The sequence below is a fragment of the Polypterus senegalus genome, chromosome 1, assembly GCF_016835505.1.
Source record: "Polypterus senegalus isolate Bchr_013 chromosome 1, ASM1683550v1, whole genome shotgun sequence".
NCBI classification, from domain to species: Eukaryota; Metazoa; Chordata; class Cladistia; order Polypteriformes; family Polypteridae; genus Polypterus; species Polypterus senegalus.
The window spans coordinates 80,711,448-80,738,236 of record NC_053154.1 but is presented as its reverse complement, the minus strand read 5'-3'; the positions used below and the strand labels follow the sequence as shown (position 1 = coordinate 80,738,236).

At 36.2% G+C, this 26,789-nt stretch overlaps 1 protein-coding gene across 4 annotated transcripts in view; it reads right to left on the bottom strand.

The window, feature by feature from the left end:
• The window catches only part of ubap2l (ubiquitin associated protein 2-like), a 230,061-nt gene that overhangs the window by 124,505 nt on the left and 78,767 nt on the right, over nucleotides 1-26,789 (bottom strand). For all 4 annotated transcript variants that reach the window (XM_039751895.1, XM_039751904.1, XM_039751923.1 and 1 more), the window contains 5 exons: nucleotides 26,092-26,201; nucleotides 22,372-22,424; nucleotides 13,520-13,605; nucleotides 11,647-11,815; nucleotides 8,207-8,423 (listed from right to left, as the gene is read on the bottom strand). In XM_039751895.1, coding sequence (XP_039607829.1) covers nucleotides 8,207-8,423; nucleotides 11,647-11,815; nucleotides 13,520-13,605; nucleotides 22,372-22,424; nucleotides 26,092-26,201 — 635 coding nt within the window. The remainder of the gene's footprint in view (nucleotides 1-8,206; nucleotides 8,424-11,646; nucleotides 11,816-13,519; nucleotides 13,606-22,371; nucleotides 22,425-26,091; nucleotides 26,202-26,789) is intronic.

Genomic DNA, 26,789 nt, shown 5'->3' with positions numbered 1-26,789 from the left:
GTAACTGCTTGTCTCCTAGAATCTCCTCCATGCCCTTGAGACTGTGCAGGGAGACGCAGCAAACCTTCTGGCAATGACACGTATTGATGTTCCATCCAGGAGAAGTTTGAGTACCTGTGCAACCTCTGTAGGGTCCAGGTATCACCTCGTGCTACCAGTAGTGACACTGACTGTAGCCAAATGCAAAACTAGTCAAGAAACAGTCAGAAAAGATGAGGAGGGAAAAATGTCAGTGGCCTCCACCTGTTAAACCATTCCTGTTTTGGGGGTCATCTCATTGTTGCCCCTCTAGTGCATCTGTTGTTAATTTCATTAACACCACAGCAGCTGAAACTGATTAACAACCTTCTCTGCTACTTAACTGACCAGATTAATATCCCATAAGTTTCACTGACTTTATGCTATACTCTGATTAAAAAGTGTTCTTTTAATTCTTTTGAGCAGTGTGTATATATATACATACATGTGTACATATATACACACACACATACTATGGGGTGCGAAACAGGCAAATACATTGATTTTCTGAATATATAAAGTCACTGTCGGAATATATAAAGTGAAAACTTGAATATATAAAGTCAGTGTTGGTATATATAAAGTCAAACTTGTTTCTGATTATATAAAGTCAAAAGTTGAATATATAAAGTCATCGCTGGAATATATAAAGTGAAAACCTGAATATATAAAGTCAGCGTCGCAATTTATAAAGTCATTCCTGATTATATGAAGTCAACATCGGAGTATATAAACTCATTCCTGAATATATAAAGTCAAAGTCAAAATATATTGATTGAAACAACTCTGAACTGAAGTAAGTTAACAAAAACATATTCAGAAAAATAAATGAAAAAAAACACTGTTCGGTTAATGTTTTGAAAATGATGCATGTGCCCTGCCCAGGATTGGTTCCTGTCTTGTGCCCAGTGTTGGCTGGGATTGGCTCCAGCAGATATCCGTGACCCTGTGGTCGGATTCAACGGGTTGGGAAATGGATGGATATTCCAGCACTGACTTTGTATATTCCGACGATGACTTTATATATTGAAGTTTTGTCTTTATATATTCCAGCGCTTACTTTATATTGTGAGCTGGAGGGCTTCGCTATTACTTGTGGGGACGAAACTTCACTTTGGTAACTGATCATGCTCCACTTCAATGGTTATACCGACAGAAAGATACAAACTCTCGCCTCATGAGATGGTTTCTGAGCTTACAACCTTACCGTTTCACAGTAAAACATCGACCAGGTTCTGAACACGTCAATGCAGACGTATTATCACGACTAAATGAACCTGGTACAGCGAGTCGCTTGATTCACGGGAATGTGAATAAAGCTGAGGGGGAGCGTGTGAGCTGGAGAGCTGATCGCACCCCAAGAAGATACAGATGCCCCTGGGCAAACCACAATCCCTGAAAGACTGACAGACTACCCTCACATTGCTCTTTACTTTCTCACTTGCGCTATAACGCGTAATGCAAACCTCACGCGATACTCCGCTAACTTAAAAGCCTTGTGCAGCGCCTGTCAGTTGAAAATTGATTTGTTTGCTTGCTTTTCTCTCTCTCTGTGCTCCTAGCGGAACTGTCATCTCGGACTTGTCATGGAGCACGTTTAAGCTCATGTGTTGGCAGTGTTTCAATAAAAATCCTTCTTGTTTCTACGACCTCCTGCGTCTCTGTGCAAATCTGTGACCCAAGCGTGACAATATATTCCGACGCTGACTTTATATATTCAAGATTTGACTTTATATATTCCAGCGCTTACATTATATATTCTGAAATTTTCCAACGCCGTCTTTATTTACTCAGGTTTTGGGAAGCGCTGATCAATGTAATCGGTGTACCAGGAAATCATGCATTGACAGAAGTTCCCCTTTGCTTGTAATTGAAACTGTGATTAAATGCATTATTTTTTTAATGTGTTATGGAGCACATGCATCGAAGCTTCTCAGCTGTGCGATTGTCAATGTAACCTTTTGTAAGTAGTGCCTGGAGGATTCAGTGTGGAGAAACTCTAGAGACAGCGTGTGTATTAACTTGTGGATTTTTCTGTGATTATTTGGTAGCAGCGTCACAAAGTCACTTCTGTTAGACTGCATTGGCTGCGGAGCTCAGCTCAGAGAGAAATTGGGTGAATGGGAGGGGAGATGATGACGTGACTTCCCCACCCGCCTTAACTGTCAATACTCCACAAACACAGTCTCTCGGAATTTGCATAAATACAGCCTTTCACGCGCAATTTTAACTTAGTTACAAAGTGATCAGAACTCTCGTTTATATCCTGCGTCCTCTCATTAAACTTGTATCCCGCATTACCCGTGGGCATGTCAAACACCAGCGTGTCTATGAATTTAATTTAAACTTCAGTTTTACACCGTGCTTTGTTTCCGAAGTAGCAGCAATCATGAATATGGGTATATGTCACTCACTTCTTATTGTTTCGCTGCCTTCTCAATTATATAATGCATCTTTTCTTCAGCGCGTTTTGGAGCTCTTCCTGGTTTTCTACGTAGTGCGTTGACAGTCAGTTCACGTGATTACGTGGGAGGCGTGATGATGTCACATGAAACTCCGCCCCCCACGGCTTTCGAGCTCAACTCCATTACAGCATATGCAGAAAAATAGCTTCCAGTTATGACCATTACATGTAGAATTTTGAAATGAAATCTACCCAACTTTTGTAAGCAAGCTTGCCAAATTTCAGCCTTCTGCCTACACGAGAAGTTGGAGAATTAGTGACGAGTCAGTCAGTCAGTCAGTGAGGACTTTGTCTTTTATATATATACTAGCAAAATACCCGCGCTTCACAGCGGAAAAGTAGTGTGTTAAAGAAGCAATGAAAAAGAAAAGGAAACATTTTGAAAATAACGTAACATGATTGTCAATGTAATTGTTTTGTCACTGTTGTGAGTGATGAGTGTTGTTGTCATATATATATATATATATATAATTACACACACACAAACATATATATATATATACACATATACACATACATATATATATCTACATATATACACATACATAAATACATACACACACACACACACATATTATATATATACACACACATACACACACACATATACATACATATCTACATATATACACACACAGCTATTTCGTATCAGTGCAATACGCTGCTTGTTAAAACGGATGACTCCCGCTCTTACGTGCAAGTCTGCGTGGATATTATGAACTATCAGTATTTGTTCAAGTTCTATTTAACTTTTAAATAGAAGGAATTTTTATTTAGTCGACAGAAATATCTTTGGTAGGAATGGTAAAAACAGACAGGAATATTATTCGTGAATAAATCAACTCAAACCTTAAACAACTTATAATATTTTGCTCTCCATAAAAATATATCCTGTCTAAATTATACAAGTTAGAAATAAAGTAAACGTTAAAAGAACAAACATTCAAATTTCTTTACTCTTATGTAATTTTATACAAAAATAAACTTAGATTTTAAATATCCCAAAAGATTTTGCTCTCCATAAAAATATATCCTGTCAAAATTATACAAATTCAAATATGAACATGCTGCATAACAAAACCTGGAAATATAAATAAAATGTGTTCCTTTCAGCAATAAGAAATCAAATCATTCAGTTGTCTTTGCTCATATGTCATTTTAGAGCTGGACGCCTGGCATCTTTTTGGCCACAGGTTCGTTTCTGTTTGCTGTGAGGTTCTGTGTTGTGGAGATTCTCAGGATGGATTGCAGGTGCTCATCAGTGAGGCGACTCCTGTGTGCTGTTTTGTTAGTCTTTATCACTGAGAAGAGCTTCTCACACAGATATGTGCTACCAAACATGCACAAGGTTCGAGCCGCATGTAGACGGACTTTTTTTGTTCTTCAAAGTCACCAAAGCGCCGTGCAAACTCAGTGCGCAGTGTGCTCAGTTTATCAGCAAAGTGCGTATTTGGGAACACCGTAGTGACGACTTGGTTTAACATTACTTGGCAACAGGGAAAGTGGGGCAAGGTGAACTGGTGCATTTGTGTCTCCCATAAAAGCAGCTTCACTTGAAATCACTTTGTGATTGTGCACGGGTTAAAACGTCCGCTGAAGTGTCAGATTCTTATTTAATTATGCTGCTTTCTGTATCTTCTGCATTGCATTCAGGTTACCCTGATGTTTTGTCTCATAGTGCCGTCTTAGATTAAATTCTGTAATTACAGCCACATTAGCTCCACAAATGAGACACACGGGTTCAGTAAACATATACTCAGCCTCCCATCGGTTTTTAAAGGCTCTATTTTCAGAATCAACTTTTCTCTTCAGCATCGTGTGAGCTAGCTTCGCAATAACTTGCAGCATCATAAGGTAGACTTGATTAACGGTAAGTGTTCGGCAAGGCAGCTGAAGCGCTGCATTATGGGATCTGTAGTTTATTGTGTTACCAGCGCTTCATATACCGGGCTTTAATAACAATAATACAGTATATAAAATGATCTCGGGCGGATATAATTACACGCCGGGCGGATGTGGCCGCGGCCCTTGAGTTTGACACATATGGACTAAATAGAACTTGAAAAGATATATTTTTTCAAATGTGATCGCGCAATTCAGATAGAGTTGACGCACACTACAGCCTGCATGCCTCAATAAGTCATCCTCCCCTTGCTCTTACTTTTTTACCGTTCATCTAATGAATACACTGAGTATGGCTTTACCAAAACAATCATTGATGGCGAATAAAGTATCCATTATTCGAGTATGTAGATCGGGATCTATATATATCTATATATATCTATATATATCTATATATATATATCTATATCTATATATATATCTATATATATATCTATATATATATCTATCTATCTATCTATATATCTATATATATATATATCTATATATATCTATATCTATATCTATATATATATATATATATACACATATATACACCCGCGTATCGCAGCGGAGAAGTAGTGTATTAAAAAGCTAGAAAAAGAAAAGGGAACATTTTAAAAATAACGTAACATGACTGTCAATATACAGTATTTGTTTTGTGAGTGTTACTGAGTGTTGCTGTCATCAAGGATTTGATTATCATTATTTCTTTCAATCAGGTTCGTATTTGTAGGATGTGTTGTGTTCAAGTTACATTCCGTGTTTGTCAATTGTTGTAAAGATGACAGGTTTCATTCATCGATTCGTTTCTTACTGCATCAATAAACAGCTCATCTTCTTCTTTATCTGAGACCTGACACACAGCATGCACGGGTTTTTTTTTTTTACACCGTCTTCCTTTAGCGGGACACTGACTTTTTCCAACGTGTGCTTTGTTTCCGCAGTAGTTGGATTTATGAATATGCTTTTATGTATCACACGCTTCATATTTTTTGCTGCCTTTTCAATTGTGTAATTCGGTTTTTGTTCAGCGCTCTTTGGAACTGTTGCTTTTATCTGTGCACTGTGTCAGTTCCGTGAGCGCTTCGGTGTACATGCATCGAAGGTTCCCAGCTGTGCTGGTGCCATCTCGTGCTATGTCCATGGCTGTATTTAATGTTACCTTAGTCCTGGCACTTAAAACTTTCTCTCGCAGTTTCGCTGAGTTTGTGTCAAACACCACCCTGACCATCTCATCTTCCTCTTTATAAGCACAGTCCTTCACCCGTGAATATTTAATCGTGGCAGTTTGCTATTGAATTGCCGCTGACGGACGGCCTTATATGGGCAGGCACTAAATTACAAACGCCAGCGGCAGCCTGTCTATGAACTTAATTTAAAGTGTAGGTTTACATCGTGCTTTGTTTCCGAAGTAGCAGAACTCATGAATATGGTTGTATATGTCACTCGCTCGCTTATTGTTTCGCTGCCTTCTGAATTATATAATGCATGTTTTCTTCAGCGCTTTTTTTGAGGTCTTCCTGGTTTTCTATGTACTGCGTGATTACGTGGGAGGCGTGATGATGTCACACGAAACTCCGCCCGGCGTTGAAGCTCATCTCCATTACAGTAAATGGAGAAAACTGCTTCCAGTTATGACCATTACGCGTAAATTTCGATATAAAACCTGCCCAATTTAAGGATATAAAACCTGCCCAACTTTTGTAAGGAAGCTGTAAGGAATGAACCTGCCAAATTTCATATATATATATACTGTATATATGTGTGTATATGTATGTGTATCTCTCTCTCTATATATATATCTATATCTCTCTCTCTATATATCTATCTATATCTATATCTATATCTATATGTATATCTATATCTATATATATATATATATAAATAAATGACAGCAACACTCATAACAGTGACAAAACAATTACATTGACGATCATGTTACGTTATTTTCAAGATGTTTCCTTTTCTTTTTCATTACTTCTTTAACATACTACTTCTCCGCTGCCAAGCGTGGGTATTTTGCTATAGTTAGATAAAAGGCTCACTTTTATTTTGTCAGGTCTACAAAATGAGGTGAACTTTGTGAAGGCTTACTCTAGCAGTCATCACATGTCAGAATTCAGAATGTCTGACAGACAGAATGCTGCCAAATACAGGGTCATCTCAATAAATTAGATCATCATCGAAAAGTTAATCTGTTTCAGTTAATCAATTTAAAAAGTGAAACTCATTATACAGATTCATTACACACATAGTTATATATTTCAAGAGTTTATTTTTCATTTTGCCGATTATGACTTAAAGCTAATGAAAACCAAAATTGAGTATCTCAGAAAATTAGAATATTGTGAAAAAGCTCACGGTGTCACACTCCACTCAGCTAATTAATCCAAAACACTTGCAAAGGTGTCCTGAGCCTTTAAATGGTCTCTCAGCCTGGTTCAGTAGACCACAAAATCATGTGGAAGACTGCTGAATTGACAGTTGTCCAGGAGACGATCATTGACAAACCTCATAGGTCACTGCTAAAGAAGCTGGCTGTTCACAAAGTGCTCTATCCAAAAATATGAATGGAAAGTTGAATGGAAGGAAAAAAATGTTGCAGAAAAAGGTGCACAAGCAACAGAGATAACTGCAGCCTTGAGATGATTGTGAAGCATAACCCATTCAAGAATTTGGGGGAGATTCACAAGGAGTGGAATTCACTCTTAAGGAAAAACTGTTTTGGAAATGTCTGCCATGACAGAATGAGCGCCATGGAATTAAATAACGGGTTTAATTAGCAATGAGTATTGGATTCAAATTAAACTGAATGACGTGAACTTGGTTGGAGTTTGAGGCTCCAACTTAGTCATCTGTTGGCTCACTTCACAAATTTATGTTTAGGGGCTATTTAAGGAAAAAAATCAATTCATCGGTCAGTCTCAAGAAAAGTCCATTAAAATAAAGGGAAATAGTTAATTAGCAGCAAAAACTGGTAACTGATTAAGACAAGAGAATGAAAACTTGCAGTCACAGTAGCTCTCTGGGACTGGAGTTGTAGACCCCCGATTTAGAAAATATACGAGTTTCACTTTTTGAATTGAATTACTGAAATAAATTAACTTTTCAATGATTTTCTAATTTATTGAGATGCACCTGTATTCAGGCTCGTTTCTATGCTATAAGGCGGTCTATCACATCTATACAACTACATCTTGTTTGTATGTCTTGTTTCAGATCTGTGGATATTTTCAGTTCTATCCAAATGTCTACTACATATGAATAAGGTAGCGGGAAGTGTTTAAACTTATCCCATCTTAATGCATAAAGTATATCAGCATTTGTTTTCATGTTAACTTTAGGCTATAAGCAGCATCTGTTATCACATGCTCTACTCATCATTTATGGTATGTTTTGCTGAGCATGGCTCCAGGCAGTTACATGATATCTTCAGTTCCCAATTTTTGGATTAGTTAGTGAATTGGTTGGGATTGTTACTTCACTTTCCTCACCTCATACGTGACCCAGACATTTTGTCAGCATCAGCTAAATACTGATCACGTGCATCAGATTGTAAGTGAATTGCTTTTAAGGTCATAAGGTAAATCTAAGGCACTGAAACCAACACTTAAAATTAAGAACTTAGTAAAGGAATCTGCTTCATTTTATGTTGCTGTGAACTTAAAGTATGTTGCAACTTCATGAACAACCTATTAAACTTTAGTGTAAATTCAACATTAACTGCTAAAGTGAGAATTATACAACTTTCTGACACTATTCTGGGTAGGGAATTGTACTCAATCAAAATGTAGTTAAGAGAATAAAAACTAGAACAAAATTTTGAATTGTTCCAATTACCAAACTGTCCAAGTGAAGATGACTGTGTAGCTGAGCCAATTTCCCAAGATGAAGATGTGGGATTGCCAGCACTAGCTTGAGTGTGCTGTGCTGTCAACTGAGCCAATGCCTGAGCAGTTTTGAATTGTTCCAAGAACTGGGATCCACTGGTAGTTCCACTGGTACTTCCTCCTTTTGGTTCACCAACATCTCCAAAGCTCTTGCCCAGCATGCTGACCTGTATATATATTAAAAAAAAAAAAAAGTGTTTATTAAATAGCACAAAGAAAATCAGCAATAATCTCTCTAACAAAAAACAAATAGCTGGACACCAGTATCACCTACTACTAGTCATGTTTTGATAGAGCAGAAATCATCAGTTAGTATAATTTCTAGGGAAACAAATATGCAAAAAAATATATATATATTTTTCAATTTTCCTAAAATAATAATAAAACTTTACATTACTCCGAGTTATATTTTGGATAATAAAATGCAGTCATGCAATTAAATGAGTGACACTAGATCCGGGGTCTCCAAACTACGGCCCTCTCATCCAGCCCGTGGAGACTTTTTTATCTACGGAAAAAAACTACCGAAATTTACGTGTATCCTCCCAAGATCAGCCGCCGCTTACGTGGACATTACGTTTTTACTGAATTAAAATAGAGGCGCACAGTAGTATATGTTTTTCAACCGATCACTACATTGCAAAACCTTATTCGCTGCTTACTTTTTCTACTTCTGTTCACAGTCAATGAGATGATATAGCGGCATCTAGAGGCATAGTTTTTAAATGGTTTGCTGCTTGTTCAAGACTTGATTTTGATCACAGTTTGCCAGTTGCAGTTGACTGCTGCGATGAGGAGGTGTTGGAGTCAGTTAGCCTCTAATTGCGAAACATTTTGCACTCTATTTAGTGATAATTTCCTTCGCGTAATTACTTACCAGTGTGTATAAAGTATTGGGAATGTCATTAGTTTAACAAGAATTTTCCCGAATATTCCGAAGAGGAAACATTAAAAGCAATAATCTCTCTACCATAAGTGGATATATTTGCAGACTATATTAAGGTAAATTTAACTTAAGAAATCATAATTTTTAAAAATTGTTTTGGGTCATTTGCAGCTATAATTGCGACGAAATTAGTTCACATAATCAGGTTTTTTGAGCGATATTGTGTGCAAGATACTTTCAGTTTCACTATTTATTCATGTTGAAGTCACTCTATTTTAGTGCCCAACGATGGCCGAGAAGAGGAAAAGAAAAATAGACGATAAGTGTCGGCAATTTCAAGAAGGGAGTTTGAAATACTTCATCAAATCCAGCGAGAAAGCATTGTGTGTGATTTGCATCGAAACCGTGACTGTGATGAAAGAATACAACCTGCACCGTCATCATCGAAGCAATCATCAGGAGAAATATGCACAGTTGGAGGGTAAAGTTCGTGCCAAAAAATTTTTTAAATTACAAAATCAACTCACATCTCAGAGGGAATTGTTCAGTAAATCCTCAAATGAAAATGAATCCTTAACTAAGGCCAGTTATAAAGTTGCCTACGCCCTGGCTAAAAATGGAAAACCGTTTACAGATGGTGAAGTAGTTGAGGAATGTTTGTTGGAGGTGGCCGAGGAACTTTGCCCAAAAAAGTCAAAACAATTTAAAAATGTAGCTTTGGGTGCAAATACCATTGCCCGCCGTGTTGCAGACATGGGTGAAAACATTGTGACTCAAACAGCGAAAAATGCAAGCAAGTTTCGCCATTTTTCAATTGCAATGGATGAATTGCTGGACATCTGTTCCACCTCTCAACTGCTTGTGTTCATTAGAGGTGTGGATGAAGACATGAACATAACACAAGAGCTGGCTTCCCTACATAGCATGTATGGCACGGTTACCAGAGAGGATATATTCAATGAATTGAAAAAAACATTTGCTGATTATAACTTGGACTGGACTAACCTCAGTTGCCTAACTGTTGATGGAGGAAAGAACATGAGTGGCATAAAGAAAGGCTTGGTTGGACAAGTGAAACAGATGTGTAATGAGAAAAACATTCCACAACCAATGTTCCTGCACTGTATTATTCACCAGCAAGCTTTGTGTGCTAAATATGTGGTGTACTGAATCCTGTGGTGAAGATGGTGAATTTAATAAGGTCACATGGGCTCCACCATAGACAGTTCAGAGACATGTTGAAAGATACTGACACAGAATCGCAAGATTTACCATATTACACAGCAGTAAGATGGCGAAGTTGTAAGAAAGTTATGAGCAAAGTATTTAAATTAAGAAAGGAAATAGGTGACTTCCTGGAAAGTAAAGGCAAGCCACAGCCATTACTATCTGATGAAGAATAGGTATGGAAATTGGCCTTTGCTGCAGACATAACTAGTCATTTAAATTTTCTGAACCTAAAACTACAGGGAGAGAAAAATCTAGTTTCTGACCTATACATCAACCTAAAGACCTTCAGATCTAAACGGGTCTTGTTTTTGGACCAAGTACAGGCCAACAACTTGACACACTTTCAGCAAAGCAAGGTCTTCATGGCTGAAGCAACAGCTGAGTTCCCCACGTCATTTGCATGCGAGATCATCAAAAACCTCCAGCTGCAGTTTCAGGAGCGGTTTTCTGATTTGGATTCAAAGGCAGAAGAAGCAAGACTGTTTCAAAACCTATTAAAAGCAGATGTGGCCAGTTGCCCAGATGAACTGCAGCTGGAGGTCATTGAGTTGCAAGCAAATTACTTCCTTAGGGACAAGTTCAAAGAAGGACTGGTGGGTTTTTACCAGTTTTTGCCCAAGGAAGACTTTCCCAATGTCAAAACATTTGCATCAAGGTACCTTTCAATCTTTGGAACAACATACTTGTGTGAACAAACATTTTCAAGAATGAAATACGCGAAGAACAATTTGAGAACAAACTTGTCTGATGATAATCTCAGGTCACTGTTGATGTTAGGGACATCAAATCTAAAGCCAGCAATGTCTGCTATTTTGGCATCCAGGAAACAATTTCACCATTCCCACTAATACAGGTGTTCATGTGTAGTGTATCAATGTGTTATTAAATAATAAATGAATAAAATATTAAATAAATTAAAAACAACTTTTTTTTTTCCCTTTATTTGGACCTCGAGTGTGTAGTCAGCCCCAAAACTGCTGTTTGATAGTTAATGCGGCCCTCGGGCTGAAATGTTTGGAGACCCCTGCACTAGATAATAGTATCTAATATTGCTAAACCATGCACACAAAACAAATTTTTGCATAGTTCAAGCCACATCATTTGTCAAATCTGAATAATGAACCAAGTCTTCAGATAAAATTTAAAAGGTCACTTTGGACAGCAGAAACTATGCTTCTACATTTTCTGGAAAAAACAATTGAACCTAAAAATAGAGGAGACCGACTTAACTTATAAATGCATTGTACATTTATAGCATAAAAGTGAATGCTCACCATGTTGTGCTGAGAAAAGCTGGTCCCAGAAGATGGCTGTGACATAGTACTTTGCTTAGAATTGTTAAACACCAGAGACTGAGACAAAGGCGGAGGCTGTGCAGCTTCATGAGAGCCCGTTTCATTCTCTGAAGAGGGGGTCTTCCCAAGCAACACTGCCAAGTCAATTCTGTAAAACAATATTTACAAAAATGCCACAATTTAAAAAAAAAAACAAACAAAAAAAAAAACTATATATTTTAATATGTATCAAAAGGACTCCTGTAAAAGCACCATACCACCGAGCAAAGGCAAAACAGTGGAATGAAAAAAAGTCACAAATTACATCTATTGTAGGCAGAAGCACATTTTATAAACAAAAAAAAGTTTTCATAACTAATAACACACAAATATTTAGTTTTCTATAACCTGAACACACTCTTAATAGGGGATATGTTGTGGATATGGAAGCAGCATTTAAACAACTTCTGGACCCCATGGAGAGCACTGGAGGATTTAGGTCAGCTGGGCTGTCTGAGGTCATGGTGGAAAACACTGTTGCAATAAATAAGGAACTATATATTGTATATTCTCTGTTAATATGCCTACCAAATATTACATATACACAAAGACCTGCCTTCACTCTCTCTCTCACTGGTTAAGAGCCCTATATTGAATTCAAAAGCTCTAAATCACTTCAATACACTTTACTTTCACACTGTACTCCTAGTTTCTAAAAGTATTTAACAATATTTTACCAATTGAAGTGTTTTGTATGTTGTGAGAATATGGTTGTTTAAATGTTATGTGTATTACGTGAAATAAATAACTTGAGACTAATGGGCATTTCAATATTTTTTGTTGCAGTTTAGTACTAGTTCCCATTGAAGCCCACAATATCAGAAACTCTTTTTAAGATAACATCTTAAGTTACATCTAATTTAGCATTAGATAAAAATTTTCCAGGACTTCACGACAACCACCACAGATAAGTATCGATTTAAAAAAGAATGTTTGAGTGAATAATTTAATTTTTTTAACATTGCTAAACTAAACTGTCGACAGGTGAGCAATGGTGAAGAGTGGCAAAAAATTAGTAAGAACTCCACAAGAGCTCAAGTAAAACCACTCATGTTACTCATGCAGCATTATCCACATCTTTTATAAAGTTGCTAGCTCAAAATGAATATTTTTTAGATATAATGTTATAAAACAGTAGTTCCTGAATTATCAAGGACTATATAAACAGGAAACTCGGACTCTTTGGAAGGAATTTTTGACAGACGACCAGGCTATTCTGGACCATTTAATGGTGAACAGTCCTGTCTGATTCAAAAAGTTCCTATCGTGAATTTCCAAGCCCATGGCAATACAGGAATAGTAAGATTTTAGCAAAAATGCTTTCATTTGGCACATTTTCTATTAATGTCTATTGTGGTGTGGTGCTCAAAACTATTGTTATTAGGTTATCCCATTTGAAACTCAAATGGGACCGTAGAGTAGATCTGTCATTAGTACTTGTTTTAACTGTGACAGTCCTTACATAACATGTCATGGTGCACAGGAAAGTCTAGAAAAACAGCAGATAGAATCTGGAGATAAAATGAATTAAAAAAAAAAAAAAAAAATTTTTATTCTGTTTGCACTACTATGCTTGTATACATCTATATAGACTTAATTCAAATTCTATTTAAAGAGATTTCTACTGCTTTAAAAATGTTTTATCACCTGTTTTTTCAAGTAAGAGTTAATTTTCAAAAGCTTCCTAAAAGGCCAAAAACGTCAGAGTGGTTCCAGTACTTAGCATTACACTAATCATTGAAACTGTTTGCACCAACATTAAAAAAAAAATTATATAAACTGTTATTACAAAATTCACCCTATAGATACATACCTTTGTCCTGCTGTGATTGTCACATTCTCTGGTGGGAGAGACATTGAGGCTACATTTGAAGCTGTAAATATCTTGGTTTCTGAAAGCTATATTGACAATATTAAAAACAGGTTACTATGCAATACAAACCACCCATGCAAAACCAGAAATTCATCTTCATAAATTAAAAAAAATTGCCAAATGTCTCAAAATATTCACCTCTATTACAGACCACTTATGATACATACTTTTTTTTTTTCATAAAACATTACATTTTTGACTAGAAACTGCACTGAAGTGACACTTATTGTATTCAATAAAGGTTTACTTAGTATGTCAAAACAAGTAAATTTTTACACTAGAAAAATACATAACATAGCATATACATTTAATTTTGAGCAAATGAACTGAACAATCTGAGACATGACATCTTTCTGTGTGCATACCAGACATTTACAGTGAAGGTCAGATTTTTTTCCCCAAATTCTGCATCATTATTTCAAACACTTGGAATTAAACTATTCATTTATCTCTGTCTTTTTGTTTGTTTTTAAACTCTTTACTACTACTCATTAAGTAATAGTTCTGGACTTTTTTGTTTAAAGGAAAAATAAATTTTTGAAGTCACAGTCACTTCCCAATAATGATATAAATTAGTTTGCCACATGAAAATGTGTTGTAAATTGAAGCATTTTTAATGAAAAAAAAAAAAACACAAGCCTATTAATCTCAATTTGCACAGATTCAAACAAAAGCCTTAAAATGTACTGAATATGCCCACTTTGAAGCAGCTAGTGTTCAGATTAAAGAAAAAGCGCCTTGTGTTTTAGACATGATAGGACAAGAAATTAAACTTCACTGTAATTTAATCACCACTTCTTACTACTATTCCTGAGGTCCGTATATATTCCCTTTTCACTTCACTGCACACAGTGGCTATCAGAAGTGGAATTGTACATATTTCACAGCATCACATCCAATTACCAATTGTTCAATGCCTTGAAGTAGCTTCAGGCTGCATATTTTCCTCTTGTCTCTAACTCTGGTTTATCAATGGATATCTTCTGCCATTGTTGTTAAATGATGTAATGCACAAGTGCTAAAAGTGTCTATAGCAGCTGTCAGAATACCATAAAATCTTCTGAGTTAACTGTGCATCTGCCTTTAAACAACAATAAATTAACAGAAAGAACAGGCGGCAGCAAAACAAGCTTACATAAATTAAATTGGTTTTCTTATATCGTGCGAATTTTAGATTTTTTTTTTTTATATACAATGCTAGTGGCAAATACAGAGTTGTATAAAGACACTGGTTTAATATCAGATGCACACTCAATGTAATGATTTTTTTGTTTTTGCTCAACTGAGCCTAAACCAAACTGACTACACTACATTTACTTTTCTTAAAGCCTTAGATTTAAGGTTTTTAAAAAAGCCAAGGTCAACACTAAATTCAAGCGCGTCAACACTCACAATAATGCAATTTCATGTCATGTGTGTGCAAGCATGCTCAAAAAAAAAAAAATCTGGTGAAACAAAAAAGGCAGATTATGTAATAGATCAAAATCATGGTGAAAAAACTGTAGACCTTCAAACCAATTAGCACATACTTTACTGCTTCTGCTGAGGATATAATACACAAACTGAATTTTTTTTTTAATCAATATATGATAGTAACTTTACCGTTTCTTCCTGGTAGACGTACTCAAGCTCATATTATTTCTGTTGTTCTGGACTGAAATAACTGCCGTCTCAACAACCTTCACATTTGTCTATGATCGTATTCAGAAAACTTAGCTAAAGACTGAAATAACTAATTGCGACAGCAATCTACCACCAGGCAGCTACATTAAATAATGCCAACAGCAGCAAAGGAATTTTAGGTGATATGCTAGATAAAACCATTCTGCAGGGGGAGATGAGCAGGGAGAAAAGCAGCATGGCTGGTCAACTTTTAAAATGACTGAATCTCTCAAAAATGTTTCCCTTTCCCTTCTACAACATGGATACATATATGGTATTTATAATTTCAAAAAAAGATCAGAATCCAACAACCCTTTTGAAAAACTGATACAGGTCAAATTCTGTTCAATGGGTCTGAAAAAAAAAAATTCATAACGGCGATTTCGCTATAATGGAATTGGAACATAGTGGGGTCTTTTTGGCACTAACAGATGACAAAGCGGACTGCAGAATGACAAAGTTGATGGCAATATCTACTTCTTGTTAGCAGCAAGATGATCCAACATTTTCTTTAAATTTCTTTAGTTACATAAACCTACATGTCTACATTTTTAAAACTCAGACGCATTCAAATGCACACATTTTTTGATATATATTATACATTTTAGGGTAAAATCTCTGAATTTATGAAACATATTGAAAACCGGTTAAGTAGCATAAACACCACGGAAGCTCAGATGTTATCACTTTGGTTGAAGGGCAAGCCAAAAATGAATCCTTAATCTGATCAATGTGCTCAGTAATTATACCATGATAAACCCAGAAAAAAGCAAGAGTCTGGGTCAAACTCCAGACATCCGCATCCAAAACTGAAGTCAAATTTGGTTAACAGTTGTACTATCCTAAATGTGCACACAATTCCTCTGGCCTGCAGTAACCCTTCACGAGCACTACTCTGCTGCACGAGTATGACTACTATTGAGTAAGCCAAATATTCAAACTGAACTTGCCTTTTCAGTGGAGCCTCCAAAACAAGATTTTAGGGTCTTGTGCAGAATATGCATGTTTTAGTGTTTATTTATGGAAAAAAAACTGCATTTCACAGATACAACTGACTTCACTGTCATGAAGTTTTTTTTTGTTTTTTTAATTTGATTCACTAGAGGATATTGGCCAGGACCACAAAATTGTTTAAAAACAAATATTTCATTCTAACAATTTGACATTCAGTCATTTTAAAACCAAAGTTGTATTTTTTATTTCTAAAAAGGCTTCATTTTAGAACACAATATTCATGTCGAACATGAACATATACCATGACTGCAAACAAATAACTTGGAATTGAGGGAAAAAAAACACCAAACATCTCCTATGACTCATGTTGACACATTTGTTTTTTATTTTACTCAATGTAAATGAAAGGAACATACAAAAAAAAATATAAATCTCCCACTTTGACAACAGTAATTTGACCGTTAAAAAAAATCTAAATAGGAACAGCAATGCCATCTTTCACTTTAGAACCCTAGACAGCAAACCATTCTTATTGTTTAAATAAAATATTGTGGTCTTATATAAATGAAAGTAGTCATAATATATTTTAAGCATAAGAGGTATTAAGAATTTAATGTAAACGAATAAAAAAAAATGTTAAAAACATTTAAATTAAGGTGTTAACTATGTGATATTCTTAGGTTTTCATCTTCGTAAGTAAAATTCATATTTCACATTCAAACTGGTATGCTAATTGACGACTAACATTGGTAGCAAATGTTTAAGAAAGCTGGAAAAACTTTAAAAAGCAAAACAAGTGCTTGCTGTGGCATGCTTGCTTATGGGCTGAGCAAGAAATACGGTGTAAATAGTGCCGGCAGAAGGCTTCAACAAGGACGTTAAAATGGGTAGTTTTGAAGGCTGAAGACTACCATGTTCATGAAAGCACACTTGTAATTTGATAGTAATGCGAGAAGGGGCCTCTTGAAAGGCGGATTACATTACTGATTTTGTACAATGCTAAAGTTGTACGTGTAAAAATATCACTCTTCCATGTCAATGTCAATTTATTTATATAGCACATTTAAAACAACATAGTAATGCTAAGGCCAAAGTGCTTTACAATAATAAAAGAAAAATAAAAATAACAAAAACAAACAATAAAACATAAATAGTAATAAAATATATGAACATAAAATAAGATCGATAATAAATAGAAACAATGTTATATGATCACAAAGAGGAAAACCATCAGTATTACTGAAGGTCACTGAATGCAAGTGAAAAGAAGTGAGTTTTTAATCCTGTTTTGAACTGTTCAATTGTAGATGACTCCTTAATACGATGAGGTAGAGAGTTCCACAGGCGAGGGGCAGCAGCTGCAAAGGCCCTGTCCCCCCTTGGTTTTACATTTGGTACGAGGGACAACAAGAGACAACTGACCAGAAGATCTAAGCACTCTGGATGACTGGTGTAAAACACACCATTCAGATAAATGGGCAGGAGCAAGCCCATGTAAAGATTTAAAAACTAGCAGCAAGATTTTAAAATCAATTCGAAAACTGACAGGCAGCCAGTGTAAAGAAGTTAAAATAGGAGAAACAGAGTCATACTTCCTTGCCCCAACCAGAAAGCGAGCGGCAGCATTTTGGACCAGCTGTAACCTGTGTATCAGAGATTTGTTAATCCCAGAATACAGCGAATTGCAATAATCAAAGCGAGAAAAAATAAAAGCATGAGTAGCTTTCTCAAGATCTTTAGAAGATAAAAAAGGCTTTACCTTACCTAATAGATGAAGTTGGAAAAAGCAACTCTTGACTACAGAAAGTAACCTCTCTTTTGAGAAACAAGTACAATCAAAAGTAACACCAAGATTGCGGACTTGAAGTTTAGAAAAGGCAGAGAAAGAGCGGAGAAGTCCAAGCCAATCTGGGCTTTAGCTGATGGACCCACTACAAGCACCTCCATTTTATTTTGATTTAGATCAAGAAAATTATTGGCCATCCAGGATCTTAGTTCAGACAGACAGTTGTGAAGTTGATTTGTTGCAGATGGGAATATAAACCTGAGTATTATCAGCATAGCGTTGAAAAGAAATGTTAAATTTCCTAAAAATCGCTCCAATAGGGTGAAGGTATATAGAGAATAAAATAGGACCCAAAATGGATCCCTGAGGAACACCATATTTAAGAGGAACAGTAGATGAGAGAGAGGAATTTAAAAGTCACTGAAAAGTGTCTACCAGTTAAATATGACTTGAACCAGTTTAGAGCAGCCCCTTTAATCCCAACAAGATGTTCAAGCCGCATCAGCAATATTTCATGGTCAATGGTATCAAAGGCAGCGGACAAGTCAAGGACAAGGACTGCCGCATCAACTGAATCAGTAATAAGAGAGATGTTGTTGAACACTTTCAGGAGTGCCATTTCAACAGCATGATAACGCTTAAAACCAGATCGGTAGGTCTCAAATAAATTATTGGAGTTAAGGTGATTGATCAATTGATTTTAAATAATTTTTTCTAGTATTTTAGCCAGAAATGGGAGCTGGGAAATTGGACGAAAGTTGGTTAAAACTCCAGGATCTAAACCTGCCTTTTTTAAATGGGGACGGACTGCAGCATGTTTAAAAAATGAGGGCACAACCCCCAAACTAATAGAATCATTTATAATGGCTAGTAAAGATGGGCCCAACACATCAAAGGCTTCCACTAAGAGACGTGGTGGTACAATATCGATGGGGCTGGAAGCTGGTTTAAGGGTGTCAATAGTTCTTTTTAGTATTTAAAGTGAGACTTGATCAAAGGAATCCAGAACAATGTCATGATTAACAGTAGGAAGTTCATAACCAGTTTGAACAATGCCACGGTGGATAGTATCGATTTTGCTGACAAAGAATGATAGAAACTGCTCACATGAATGAACAGTACTATTTAATCCCAACATAGAATGAGGGTGAATGGCCGCATTCATAGAATTAAATAAAACCCTATGATTGTTTGAATGGCAGGATACTAAATCGGCAAATAAGTCACGTTTCGATTTCTTAACTTCAGCCTGGAAATTGAAAAGAGAAGACCTGAATATCTGTTTAGAGATTTTTTCCAACGCCGTTCAGCAGTTCGACAGTGATCGTGTAGTTTCATTTAGCCAGGGAGCAGGTCTTACCTTATTACTGTGTATCTTGGGCGGAGCAATTGCGTCTAAAACAGTTTTACAGGAGGAATTAAATTTTACGACAGAACCATCAATATCAATATTTTGGTCATGCATAGAAAGACTAGAGAAAATGGTTTTAAAAATCAGACATAATGGAATGTTACATGTTATATTAACTTTCAAACTGCTGCCTTTGGTGAGGAAACAGTGGTGAAATTAAAGAAAACCAATGCAGCCTATTTTACAGAAAATAAAATGTGTCGCAGCATCAGAACAATGGTTCAAAATTGAAAACAGTATCCATTTTAAACCCACTGGACAGTTTCTCCAGAAGTGCAGTGTGTGTCACAGTACATTTAATTTAGCCTAAAGACTATCCAAATAAAAAAGTGATCAAGTGTAATAACTGAGGGTAATACAAATATGTATGACAGTTACACTACATTCCAAAAAATTAGTCTCCAACTCTGAGATTTCTGTTGTATGTTTGGGATCTGCAAGCAATTGGCCTGTTGATAGGGAAAAAGAGGCTTGATATTAGTTTTGTAAGTGAGCTCAGTCAAAACAAAGTAGGTAAGCTCATTAGGTACAAAGCTATACAGCTTTAAAATCTGACAAAGAAAAAAACGAGCAGGCTACTGAAAAATTAATATTCTAGCTCAAATAGGACACACAAGGTGCCAAAATAGAAACAGAACTCCTGCAGATATTACTTTGCTATTATGCAAAACATCTTTAAAGAGATCTGGAGCTGTGCTTTGCAGTGAAAATGACAGATCAGTAATGTTTTCTTGAACTGACCAATTCTGGACATTAGTGTATAAACTTTGAAGACAAGTGCAAGCATGTATTCTTTAGTATAGTTTAGACAACTATAGTATGCAGAGGTTGCTTGAACCCATTCTTCAATTACCTGAACTAGCACCAATTTTGATGCAATCTAACTAGTCCTACCCAGGGCTGTGGAGTTGTAAGCAATAATTGGGTTACTAGAATCTTTGTTGGTACAAATGCACCAAATACTAATTGTGAATTGAAGTAGGTTTTAAAATTTCCAATTTCACATATACTGACTTGATTAATCTTTTCTCTTCTAGACTTAAAATTGTACTTTAAGTCTTATGTTTAATAGAACTAATTTTTTGTGGGCCACAACAACAATGCTATAGCTTTTAAACCCAAACATTTAGGGTGCTAAAATGTAGCCTTATTGATAATGTCCGAGAATGCTTTTGGAAAATAAACAGCTGTGCATTTTTCAGATATCTGAATCAGAAGTGCTGCATCAAAATGTTGTCAACCAATGAGATCATTCAGGCAAGGCTTTACTATAGTATGATAATTTTTCATTGGCCTATGAAAATGTATACTGGATAATGCAAGCATAACACTGACATATCACCCACCCCTACCCTACAGTCAACTCCAGAAATATTGGAAGCCCTCATGAACAGTAATATCGATAATACACATGATTCAGATTTATCTGAAATGTTTGGAGAAACTGCTACTTATCCATTTAATAAAACTTTTGCAGGGATTCAGTTTTACCTTAATATAATATAGCATAGATTGGGGGAATGGCTTCAAAAATAGCTATTCTGTTCAAAATACCAGTAAACTTAATTAAGGACATAGTAAAGTAGTCTGAAAATTATGGAACTGTTGACAATTTAGCAGAAAGGAGACATATCCACATATTTCCTTCATGCAGAGTGAGAAGGATTCTGAGAGAGGCAAACAGGAGGCCAAAGATCAGTTTCACAATGCAAAGTTTAGTTTAATCTTGGGCTTTCGCTTTCACCATTTCAAAATCAACAGTGAGACGTATTCTGAATCGGCAGAAGCTTTTTGGAATAGCTCAATTGAAGAATCACCTACTTGAGAGCAAGACAAAAATCCCAACAAGTATACTTTGCCAAGCAACACTGGAGTTACATGATGTGGCCAGATGAAGCAAAAATTGAGCTATGCACACCACTGTCATATTTGACGAAAACAGGTGACTGAATACAAAGAACTGCACCTTATACCCACAGTTAAGCATGGTGGTGGCACTTTGATGTTTTGGGGGGTGTTTCGCAGCAAGCGGTGCATGGACTCTTGTTAAGGTCAGTAGCATAATAAACTCTATTCAAAATAAGAACATTTTAGCTAAAAATCTGGTTACCTCTGCCTGAAATCTGAAATTGGGCTGTGGTTGTGTCTTTCAGCAAAACAATGACCTGAAGCACATATCCTACTTGACAAAACTGTTCGCAACAACATAAAATGAAGATTTTGCAACAGGCCTCCAAGTCTCCAGATTTGAACCCAATTGAAAATCAGTGATCTAAAATAAAGAGGGCAGTTCACAAGAGAAAGCACAACGATTTGGAAATGATCAACATGGAAGAGTGTACCACAAATGTTCTCCATCCTCGTACATCATAGGAAGAGGCTGAGTGCTGTCATTCTCAATAGGGGAAGCTATATTAAATAATGAAACTTAAGGTGCCAATATTATTTAAAACTTCATGTGAATGAAGATGTGTTACTACAGGAAAACTATTTTGTTCCAAAAATCTTTGACAATAAAAGCAGGCAGCTTACCAATTTCTTTAAGTCCAAAATATCACTCACTGGAGGTGAGGTTATTTTTATATATTCATGTTAGCTCTTTCTTAAAAGGTGTCAACAAATCTAGAGTTGAGCATACATGTACATACAGAAATTTGTAATCTTGTCATCTGTCAGCATCTGTGATTTACAGTTGACAACCAAAACCAAAAACACTATTCAGAATTGGTTTTGATAAGTTCTGCTAAATTCACTCACATCAGCAGACTAAATATATTAAGGGGTTAGGGGTGAGGAAATATTTAGCTCCAAAGAAAAACAGTAATACCTAAAGGAACCATCATAAGCAAGTTCAAGAAACCCATCAACCTAATTCTAAATGGCTTTGAAGTTTACTTTAGTAACCAATTAAATTGTATGTAAAAAAACCAGTTAAAAGATAGAATTAACAAAACTATGCCATTCATTCATTAAACTTACATCTTCACTCCAATCCTCTGTTCCCCATTCTTCAGCAGCTGTTCTCCATGCACCTGCCAAAATAAAACATTAAATAGTCTGTTCCAACTCCGCTTTAAGACAGAAGGCTTTTAAGTAATCAAGAGAAGTTGGGACACCTGTGCAAATTTGATTTACTTTCATTACTGCAGAACATCTGTACATTGTAACCTATTACTTGTTTCCCAAAGAAGGTCAATTTGTAATATTCTGAAGTTTCCTTTTCCTCGGTTTTACTAACCTAAACTTTAAATTTAAACCTCTGGCAGTTTACTGCTAACCTTTAAACCATTTTAGGTCATTCACTGAATTTCAACTAAAATAGAACACCACAGTTTTTTCTTCAAACAGTTTGACCAGTAGCATGTATACTTTCGTACACATTTCATATATACAATATCTCTTCCGAGTGAACAGAACTACATGAGAGCAATTAAAATCAAACTAGTTACACATGCAGAGTGAATTGCGTTTCAATTCTTTGTCGTGCTAATAGTGCAGAAGGGAAAGCACTGTGCACTGAGTGAGTTTGCAGAGTTCAGTATCACTATTACTATAATTGAGATACAGGTCTGGGAGACAATGTTAAAGGATCAGCCTTGTTCCAGTGCCAATGGAGAGATATCTAACCTGAACAGCGTGGTGCTGGTGCTACCCATGTCCAAGCTGCTAAAGAGCATGTGACACAGACGGTTACTCGATTCCTTATACCTCTCTCACACTTGGTATGTTGTTTAACTGTATCTTACTGTAGCCTGTGCGATAATCTACATTAGCATATATTGTACTGGAACCAGTAAAACTAGGCAATGATCAATGCATTTGATCAAGCATTTTTTTTCATTCATTTGAGCTGAAGGCTTAGAAAGCCTTATTTCACAGGTTCTTAAATGATACATATTAAGACAATGTGCAAATAACCCTATCAGAGAGATATATATATCATCAGTCTATCTTTTGCTATGTAAAAGCCTACCTTATACATACTTTCAATCTAACTAAGAAATCCTCCTCTCCAGTTACTCTTTGGGAATTTGTGGGTTGGGGAGGTAAGGGGTTGTGTGTGTTTGGTAGTATTCAGTTGTTACACTAAAATGAAATACAGTTAGGTACATAAACATTTGGACAGTAACAATTTTCAAAATTTTGGCTATATACTCCACCACAATGACTATGTGTAGGCGTTCAGCATTAATTCAAAGGGTTTAACAGAAATATATGAACCATTTAAGAATGACAGCCATTTTTAAAACATGGTGTCCCATTTTTCAGGGGCTCAAAAGTACTTGGAGAATTGACTGAGAAGCTGTTCAATTGCCATGAGCAGGAACCACATTTCATTAACTATTAAGTAGATAGAAAGTCTGGAGTGGATTCCAAGCATGGAAATTGCATCTGGAAGCTGTCACCGTATGAAAAAACAGCTGCAAAATGTAAAGTGCTTGAAGACAAACTGGCAGCACTGGAAGATATAGTAAGAACAACAAAGAATTGAATGTCTTCCTGAAAATCTGTGAAGTCCAAAGCCAGTGAAATTCATATAATTTTCACAATACGATCCAAAGAGCTGTCAATGCAAGTAAAACGGGTCATCACTAGGCAGAACCCATCCAAGAGATACCAGAAACACCAAGAGTGGTCAAATCAACCATCTGATACATTCTTAAAGAGAACAAATGCATTGGTGAGCTCAGCAACACCAGAAGGCCTAGACAATCTGTGGAATACAACTATGCTAGATGATCACAGAACTCTCTGCTTGGTGAAGAAAAAAGAATTCACAACATTTAGCCCAACCAAGAACACTCTCTGGGAGGTAGGCCAATCAAAAGACAACTTTACAAAAGTAAATACAGAGGGTTTACCACAAGGTGCAAACCACTGGTAATCCTCTTTTTTAATATAAACAAGTTTTGAAATAGTTTTCTTTGGACAAATGAAATTAAGATCAATATATACCAGAACTATGGATAGAGAAGGAACGGCTCTTGATCTGTAGCATACCACATCATCTGTGATACATGGTGAAGGCAGTGTTGTGGCATGGGCATACATGACTGCCAATTGAACTGGGTCACTGTTTCTTACTAACTGGTGGAGGCAGTGTTGTGGCATGGGTATACATGACTGCCAATGGAAGTGGGTCACTTAATAATGATATGAATGCTGACAGAAGTTGCATGATGATTTCTGAAGTGTACAGCCAAATGCTGCAAAACTGATAGAATGACTCTTCACAGTACTGATGGACACCGAGTCGCAAAATACTGTGACAGTAAACAAAGTGCTTTTCAAGTCAAAGAAGTGGAATATTCTTCCAATGATCAACTCAATCAACTGACCTCAACCCAATTGGACATGCATTTCACTTGCTGAAGACAAAACTGAAGGCAAAAAGTAACAAGCAGCACCTGCAGATAGCTACAGTAAAGGCCTGGCAAAGTATCAGCAGGGTGGAAATCCCAGCATTTGGAGATGGCCATGGGTTCCAGATTTCAGACAGTCATTAACTGCAAAAGATTTTTAACCAAATCTCTCTCTATATAAAAAAATCCTGGAATGTAAAAGCCAGGCGACGAGATGTGATCGTCTCAGAAGTTCTTGAAAGACATTTTAAAGACCCGCAAGACAAAAAAATACTGACAACGGAGCATCTCGCGGGGCCATGAATAATAGCAACAACAGGCAAAAGTATTGTAGCGTCCCAGCGTACCTATGTGGTAAGGGGGAGGCGAGACCTGTGGGAGGAGGGGTTGGAGAGGGTGCTAGAAAGCTGTGTTTGGGGCACGCAGTCGGCGATTGTTAAAGTAGAACTTTTGGGCCACTTTATTACGTCAGTCGATACAGCATCAAAAAAAGATAGCACAGATCGCATTGACGCAAACTAAAGGAAATTAGTTTAAGTCAGAGAATTTCAAAAACGGGGTTTAAGTGACATGTATTTATTGGTTACTTTGCAAAAAAAAAAAAAAATATTAACTGCTGATGATTTGGATCGTTTTGTCTGCGCTGAAATTACAAGCAGAGAAACCTATCCTAAATTATAGTACAAAGTTATTAAACACAAGTCTCACAGAGCTCATTTAAAAAATTCAGCATATTGGGACAGGAAAGATTCCAAATATTGGTTTTACAGAAGTTCTGAAATAAAAGTGAAACTAATGAAATAACAAAAATTCAAAGAAAAAGGAAAAAAAAAAATCTTACAAGTGTGTATCTGAAAAACCATACATGGGGGTTGGCAAGCGAAGTGAGCAGGGGGCGAAGCCCCCTAGTATTGAAAGAGTGTTCTATGCATGATTATGTCAGTTGTTCCAATTATGTTTGAGTCTCTGAAAATGGGGGGACCACATATAAAAATAACTGTCTTTTCTAAATGGCAGGAAAAAAAAATGTTTTTCTGTAATTTTGCTCTAGGTTAAGGTTAATTCAATGACAGTAACAAAGGAAACTGAATGGTTCATTATATTAGAGGGTACTCATTGTTAAATTATAGCCAGGGAATACAATTTTCATATTGCCAAATGTATTATCTATGAAAGAGTTACCTAATTAATGAAATCAAAACAGTGTCACTAAGAAAACAAATGTTCCATAAAAAAGTGGTTACTTTAACATTTCAAATACATTCATATATGTTAACAAAATTGCAAACAGCAGAACCTCAAAGAAAATTAAGACGCAATACAGAGAGGATTATACCTGCACAATCCTCAGGTTCATAGCTTCCTGTACTATTCCAAGTATTGCTACTGTTCCCATAGTTGTCATCTGTATTTGAAGGTTCAGCATAGTCAGCTGGGTTGAAGGTTCTGGGGGAAAAAAAAAAAGTTTTAGGAATAAGAATGCTGCAAAACCACATTTTATACCTTTAAATGTGTACAAGCAAGGAAATCTGATTTCAAGCCTATTTGTTTATTTAAAACTTAACTGTTAAGTTTATGCTCAATTAGAAAATTCAGCTAATGGTCTTTTAAAACCGTACTGTGATGAGGTTGTCATCGTCATGTAGAACCTCTGTGCCAACCAGAAGCATTAATACTGTAAACGTTTCTATCAACATAAGGTTGTATAAATTTAATTTACATTCTTGCTTAGGTCATTCTGATCCAAGAGTTTTGGGTCTTCTTTGTATTACACCTAGTCTGAAGTGCCCCGTAAGCCCAGAATTAGAGAAATTAAAACAAAACAATGCAATATCCAATTAGGAGAGAGTAGTGTTTTGACACACCAGCTCTATTTGAACCAGAGCATGTAGAACTTGTCTGCCGAAATAAAATATTCACCAAAAACCAACATAGATGGTGCCCTTAAAGAGCTAAGTGTATATCATTACTTTCTCCAAGACAAAGGAATCTCCTAGGAGGAGGGAATGAGAACATAAAGGGAGTACATTTGGA